At 39.0% G+C, this 7,917-nt stretch overlaps 1 protein-coding gene across 1 annotated transcript; it reads right to left on the bottom strand.

The window, feature by feature from the left end:
- Positions 1-1,852: 1,852 nt before the first annotated feature.
- On the bottom strand, positions 1,853-5,248 carry LOC149299075 (oxidative stress-induced growth inhibitor 1-like). Its single transcript, XM_089486576.1, has 5 exons — positions 5,185-5,248; positions 4,105-4,241; positions 3,360-3,551; positions 3,078-3,169; positions 1,853-2,822 (listed from the first exon to the last, which is right to left on the bottom strand). The coding sequence occupies exons 1-5, from the start codon at positions 5,246-5,248 to the stop codon at positions 1,853-1,855; spliced, it is 1,455 nt and encodes a 484-aa protein (XP_089342702.1).
- Positions 5,249-7,917: the final 2,669 nt, after the last annotated feature.

Genomic DNA, 7,917 nt, shown 5'->3' with positions numbered 1-7,917 from the left:
TGGATATAGTTAGACCTGGCTGAACCTTACACCAGATGTTCCATACGGCCACATCTCGAATGAAACCCTGGCCTTCAAGTCAACAAAAGTTGACCTGAAGTCTATTGTTCTGTCATTCAAGTTAAGGCTATGTAAAAGAGCAGGGCACATTTGTAAACTAATAAGATATATCGTATAACTATATGCCATACTCTGTTAAGACCTGCTCCGAGTAATACTTGCATCCTTACTTTTGGCAGGGATTTTTTGGCTTCAAGATTACTCACGTTTGCACACACACATCTTATTTATGGCTGCGTATGTGAGATTCTATTCATACTTTGTCAAATTAGAAGAAAAAGAGTCTCCATTATTAGTTGCTGTTATGTAAATTTTGCAGATCTCAGCTTGCTTGACACATAAGATGTGGATTCCTAGACACGGTCCAAAACAGAGCCAAGAGTAAAATAGAATTTAACATGTTTGATGGGTAGTGTTTTTCAGTTGTATGTGTTTTATAGCCAACGCTTGGTAAACCCATCATTTTTAGGATCACAGACAAAGATGTCTCATACGTTGTATAGTCTAAGATAACATACGGTAGAGGACCCATGTTTTGAGGAACACGTTGGTTAGTATGAAAATGAATATAACTAAATTGGTCCAAGAGAATGAGTGTCTACTCAATTGTGATATATTTTTATTGGGGCAACATAGAAAAAAGATTTTGGTTTATATCACATTCTTCTGCTTGATTTTAAGTTAAATTATCTCTTAAACTGTACAATTCTATAGTCCTTGGTAAAGTAGAGCAGGATTAACAGTCCATGAGGTGCTATGCAAGATAACCATTTGGGATCCCCCCCCCTCCCAATTTCTTTACATATGGGGCAATTCATCCCAGCCACTCAATAACACTCCCTGTATGCTTCTGCTCGCAGACTCTACTGGTTGGATGATCCAGCTGTACGATTAAACCATGACCGAGTGCGTCAAGATGATGATTTTTATTTTAAAAATATATTTTTTACTTGCATACAAAACCCAGCTACATTGCTTTTTTTAGCATTGGAAAGAAAATATGAACTGGTTGGAATACAATGTCATAATTATTTATATTAAAAACATAACTTACAAAATTGTGGTAAACATTAACAATGTTTTGGCTTTTAAAAACACAAAACTGGAATTTGTAAATGTTATACAATGTAACTGTTTCTATTAAGCTTTCTTAAAAAAAAAAAAAAAAAAAAAAAGATACTGAAATAACATAAGAAAACAAAAATAAGAAACAGTAAAAGATAAAAAAAAAAAAACATTTAGAGATGGTAGTTTACCACACGGTATTCCTCAAGTGAGGATTGGGGCTGACATATAGAGAATCACTATTCTGTGTTTTTAACATATAAAATATATTGTTTGTTTTGTATGAAGTTTAATGAGAAGTTTGCATTTCATGGAAAGTTTTCTCCTAATATATATATATATATTTATATATATGCGCAAAATATAATTTATTAAAATAGTTTAAATCTCAAAGAATATATATCCTCAGAAAACACAAAATGTCATATCAATGTGACATACATTTAAATATAAAAATGCATATTTCTATGCAAAAGAACCAATGTTTTAGGGAACAAATCCTCTAGCACTTTTTTATGTGAAATCGTTGTAAACCGGCTGAGCCCCTGGAGGTAGAGAGGCACTACGTATATGTGGCACCATTGTACCAGGGTGGCTTTAACGTCCCTCTTCAAGCTTTACGGCCTTGGTTAGACATCGAGGAACCCTCTTTGTAAGAACCCTGGGTGGAAGCTGCCGATTTACACAGAAGCAACTAAATATATCATAGGACAGTCAAATGTAGTTATTAAGGAGGCCTTTTCTGCAGCTTTATAAGTGAGCTTGCAACAGCTAAGGCACCTCCTTGTACAAATCGCACAAAATAGTCACCAGCCAGGGGTCCGACTGCATAGAGTCCTTTCTCCTGGGTGCATTCGTATGTGAATGGGTCAATGTCCAGAGGGTTTCTTTTAGAAGTGACAGGCAGCTCAGGGTCTACAGCCAGATTGGTTCCATTTTCTGGAAGGAAGGAAAGGTTGGGGTTGGAGCCAATAAGAACCAGAGCCATGGAAACGTTAAAAACTTTGCATTGTCCATGCTTGTCCTTGAAGGTGCACTTCTTGTCAGCATGGAAACTGGTAACATGGTGCTGAGGGAGGCTGAGGTAACCTTGGTATGGACTATCTTGAAAAACAGACTGTTCCTTCATCATCTGATGTACTTTGTGGTACTCTGGGTACATGACTTGCGGAAGCTGGTTGAAGATGAGTGCTGGGTCGTTGACACGTCTTCTAAAGGCATGAATCACAGGAATGTTATAGTGATGAGCAAGAAGAATGGCATCCGCAGCCGTCAGTCCTGCCCCAACAATTAACACCGGGTCTGAGTGCGGATGAACAAGCTTTGTCTTGATAGCCTCCTCCAAAGCTGAGATTTGGTGTGAAATGAATGGGAGCTCTTCTCCTTGAATTCCCAACCATGATGGGCTGTCGTATGTACCAGTGGCAATCACCACTTTCTCTGCGTAGAGAGAGAAATTCTGCTGGGCACCAAACTCATCTTCAAAGTAGCCATTCACTTGAAAGATGCTGTTGTCCTCTGTGCTGTCCTCATATTGTTTCTCGTTCTCATGACCATTCAAGGCATGCTTGTCAATTTTTACCACAGATGTGACAGTTGTGCCTGAGATGAAATTGTCCTCCAGTCCCTTATTTTTTACATAATATTGGTAATAATTTAGGATGTCACCTGCGGTGGATCGATCATTTCTGAGTTTCCTAAAGAGAAAAACAAAACAGGTTAATATTTCTGAAGGAATCCAAAAGTTGCAGCAAACACTTGCTCAATTTAGTGTCACTCGTCCGGTGATGACGAGGTGGCCCTGATCAATCCACACACATAAATCTTAAATTTTGTGTGAAACTGGGGAGTATTCAAATAACAATACTTTTAAGAATCATTACTGTTATCATTCTGATTCTGTAATACAGATTCTGTAATGCCCCGTTGCCAATATTGCCGATAATGCCTACCTCCTTTTTATTCTTGTCCAGTCTTTGAAAGATAAGTCTGGAAGACCCATCCAGTCCCCACGACTCAGTGTGATCATTGATCCCTCGATAGCCTAAAACAGAAAATGGATATCTTAATAACAGCATATGCTACATGATTAATACAATGACAGTGCTGGTCACATAGATTCACACAGTGAAGAGAGAATCATTTTTCTCACACATTCCCACAGAAGGTATGCGTATATATTAATTATATATGGAATGTACTTGGTATGTGTTTTTTTTTTTTTTTTTACTTACGTTCCATGCACCCCCAGGAGGATCTCTTCCCAACACCAGATGTGTTATGGCATTCTGAGGCTCTAATTTCCATGTGAGCACAGAATCCACGTCTCCTTCAAAATCTGTGTCTGGTCGAAGGAGAGAATCAAAGAGCAGAGCGGTGGGGCTGTGCGATCGTCCCTCCAAACCTTCCGACAGGTACTCAAGATCCTGCATGAAAAACACATTGGCGTTACATATTTAATTAAAGCTGATATTTCTGATTGGGCCATCATAGGAAAACATACGCTTTTCGGACCTCAGAGGTATCTTCATGAGATCAGATGAGATCTGTGTCTTTACATAGTGTTAATGATAAACTATGATTTGCCAGGAGTCATTAAATGCTACAGACAGTCATAAAGTTGCAAACCTACCAGATATGCTGCTGCAGATAAGAAACGAAGGTGTAACGTGCTTTACCTGTTAAACCAAAGGGAGTGCTGAATAGAAGAACTGCCTTATTAAAGGGACAGTTATGAGGTTTGGGACATAATGGTTATTCTACAAGTATGTAAGCTGACTGTATAAAAGATCATAGCATGTGCACTAGAAAAGTACAGAATAAGCATTGAATATGCTTTGACCTGACCTTTTAAGGTATTCTGGATAAAGAGGAACAAACAAGCCTTTCTGTATTGTGCAGTGGCCCAATCATTTAGAATATTTCTAACGTAGCATTTAGATTTATTTCTTGCAATACTGATTTTGGGTTAAAACAAACCTGCAGTGTGATGGGAGACCGAGGGGATTCCTCCAGCTTCCTCTGAAGTATGGGGTTGGGGTGTACGGCTCCGTCCTTTACATACGGAGTATAACCAGACAGCAGGTACGACAGGCAGATTCCGGAGGGACCGTTACCTAAGAGGAGAGAACAGCATGAGCTACAATTACCATGTCAGAGCAGACAGATTTCCCAAACTCTCTCTTTACGCGAGATATCTCCCTTCATGGAATGGTGCACAAATGATATGATCAGTAACAGTATCACTCTGCTCAGTTTTAGGGGCTTTGGGTTGATATTGTGATGAAACCTTTTAGTCGCTGTGCCAGGATGTTACATGTGCTTTAAAATGTTCACCCCGCACTGCTTTTGTCTTGTCTCATTGCGTTGACAGTTGTACCCACTGTGCGGTTCTCTCTCCTGCAGACATTTTTTGCCATCGTGAAGGTCACTGATAGTAACCAGGGCAGTAGGTCTGCTCTTTTCTTGCCAAGAGCGCACTGAGTAATGAAAGTACTTTATAGACAGAGATGATCTCACCAGAACGTGAGGGTGAAATCACACTCGGCCCGGTAAGGCAGGGCACTGTACGCTTACCTATTATATATTTCACAAGAGCTACAGCGGGTTATAACTTGCTCTTGTTTGTCCACAAACCACTATTCATGGTAACTAGGAAAGGTAAGCAATGTTAAAATTGAGAGCCTGTGCCAAATATAGCAGAATTGGACATTTACAGTTCAATAGTTGTTTCATGTCTACCGAGGGGATTTCATACTATCCATTAATGCCTTGGAACTTTCCTATAGGGTCACCATGGGGAGATTTCCGCCAAATTCCTTAATTTCACATCTGTTGACACGACATGTGTCGTTATTGTAACCTAATATGTGACAACAAACAGGCATGTGTATTTTTGCTCAATAAATGATAACCGCTCAGAATGTGACCACCCAACTTCAATCGTTAACAATTGGTGTCCTATACTTTGTAGGGACATCTGTATTTCCCATTATACTGGACAGTTCCTCCTGTTGTGTTCCATGGCCCCAGAATGCAATTATCTAGAGGAACCTTTACCTATTATAGCGACAGGAATAGGAGTCCACTGGGTCGTAGAATTGTGTTTTAATCCCACGGGCATCTTGGCCAACGGACAAGTCCAAAGTTCTGGAATGACAGTATGAGCAGGGTGTTTAGTTACTAATTAAACATTGGTTACTAAATAATTATTTTTATCTTCATAACAACAACAAAAACAAATGCGTTATTTGACCACAAGATATGACCTCACCACATCATAACAACCACATAACTTGTGATAAGTCTGTGTGAGAGGAAGAAGCCATAGAGTGTTAGCGTGATGTATAAAGCGTGATGTATAAAGCGTGATGTCCAATCAATCCTTATATGAACCTTTAGAAGTTACACGGGAATATATAGCATGATGGCAGACCAGAACAAACCCACCTCCAACTAAACAAAAGTTTGTCCTTTTGAGAAGGATTAGGACACGTTATCAGATGGTTTTCCTCTAAAACTACCACATGGTTTTCATCCCAGATATCTTCTATTATTTCTCTAAAGCAATACTTTCACAAAATTATACCTCATTTAACACCCCAAACGCAAGTCTTGTTTCCTACTGTATATTTAAGTATGTTTTAGTAGCCATTCCCTCTCTTCGCCAAGGTGTTTCATGTCTTGAGAACTTGAGAAATCCTAATGAAGCTACTTGTAGCCTGGAGGCGAGATTTATTCACCAGGTTTCCAATCTATTATGCCCATTAACATAAGCATTGACATGTCTGTGGCATGTATGAATGGCAGTGCCTACTATTGGCAGCAATAGTAGGTACTGCCTCTCATGGGCATAATCCCATGATCTCTTCTTGTCATTCTACCTGTCCTTCTTGTGTCTCCACCTGTAGTACTCCTGCCAAGATCAACCGTGATAACAAGTACATGCAGAACATGATGCAGCTGACATACCAGGTTCTGTTTAATGCCAGGAAGGTACAACTGTAGTAATATAAATTATACACATGCGTGGGTGTGCATATATGATCATGCTTGACACACACATACTTCCACTCTTCTTGGAAGGCCAGTAAACAAAGATTAAATCTAATCAAGGGTAAAAAGCTGTGGCTCCACTGAGACTATTAGCGACACTGACATTCAACACGCTCACGCCAGTTGCATTTAGGGACATTCTGCAGTAACTGAAAGCCATCACTGCTTTTATTATTTCACTTTAAGAACAAATGGATTTGGATGATGCAATTCAGCTACAGGTTTACATGCGCATGTTAACGTGCTTCGGATCCCATGCATTAGAATGTCAGAGACATCACTCAACATGTAGACAGTAACAGCAGGTGGCCGCTCTATGAACAGTGCCCAGTGTTTGTTTGTTGTATTTACTTTTATTACCTTTATGGTATATTTTAGATTGCTTATTCATAAATTACACATAACATGAGCTTTATATGTTGGTTTATGGTGTTCTAACCTTATTTGCGCCTTTTTAGAGTCTTTCATAGAGGGTTAAGTGTCCCCTGGCCTTGTATACCTTCACAGAGGCTAACACTTCAAACCGTTTAAGATCAGGAACACGTCAATGAAAAATCCTAAGCCACATAAACATCTATCACAGTCTGTGCTGCATTTTTCCCCTACTTGACTACCTTTTGAGTTGTTGCATTTCTCTACTAGAATGCTAAACAGTTGGACTTTAAGTAGCTTGTTGATTTCTATCTTAATGTCTAGTGAACTGGTAAATGTCTGAGCTGGTATTTAACCTCTACAGTGAATAGATGTATTCCAAAGAGGTTAGATAAGGTCAGTTACTATAGACCGGCAGTACTTACTGGCAAGAAGCGCACATCAACTGGTAGCGTTTCTGTATGAGAGAAGATAGCTTCTATTCTTGACGGAATACTGTATAAGGGTTAAGCCCCTTTCACCATTTCCCCAAAACCGGTAAAAAGAGGCTTTATGTTTCTATTTTACAGAACATTTATAATCAGACTATTCCATTTTTAATTGCTTATCTGCCATTTAATACAGACATAGCTCATTTACAATGCGGGCGTGTTTCTTTGAAGTGTACATGAAATGTTTTATGATCATAAATTCATTGCATGGCTAAGGACAGGGAGACATTGTTAAAACCAGTAATACTATCTTTGGAGAATTACTGCGTCCTTGACAGGCTTGTGAGCCAAAGGGATCCATATTACATTGTTTTTATTGTAGGTATAGTATTTGTGATAAGAATGAATAATTCTCACAAGGCATAGCTGATTTTTGCTATCATTTATTAATGTTTGACATCAGAAAAGCTATTACGACAATGCTGTCCAAAGTTCATCGCTAGGACATGTTATACCGCATACTTATTGGATTACAACATTACGACGACTAACTGGAATCCCAGTCTGGAATATTCCATAATGTACTGTGATTGCAATAGCTATTATATTGCTGGATCATTACTGAATAACGCTCTGGTCCCTTACTAGAACTTTCTATAACGTACTCGGGTTAAACCTTCTATTACACATCTGGAAATAATTACTAGAGTGTTCTGGTTTCTCGTGAGATTCTAGAGCACTGCCAAAATCTGCATTTCACTATGTTCTAAAATGCACTAAACTAAGGTTATATTAGAGCTAGGCGAGCTAGGCGAGCCAGCCTGGGCTTCTTTAATGGAAGCCCAAACCAGTCTTTTCTGGATGTGGCTAAGTCTAAAATAATGCATTTAATACAGAAATCTAAAGACAAAATACAGACTAAATGGTACTGTGC

This window comes from Sceloporus occidentalis, unplaced genomic scaffold, assembly GCF_023333645.1.
Source record: "Sceloporus occidentalis isolate IW3139 unplaced genomic scaffold, rSceOcc1.0.p SCAF_29, whole genome shotgun sequence".
NCBI lineage: Eukaryota > Metazoa > Chordata > Lepidosauria > Squamata > Phrynosomatidae > Sceloporus > Sceloporus occidentalis.
This window is presented reverse-complemented; position numbering and strand designations above follow the sequence as displayed.

Coding starts and splice junctions, on each gene's coding strand:
- LOC149299075 (XM_089486576.1), bottom strand. CDS start 5,248: ATGCCCGTGGGATTAAAACACAATTCTACGACCCAGTGGACTCCTATT. Junction 4,242..5,184: donor TATTCCTGTCGCTATAATAG/GTAAAGGTTCCT, acceptor CTCTCCTCTTAG/GTAACGGTCCCTCCGGAATC. Junction 2,823..3,077: donor TGGACAAGAATAAAAAGGAG/GTAGGCATTATC, acceptor TTTTCTCTTTAG/GAAACTCAGAAATGATCGAT.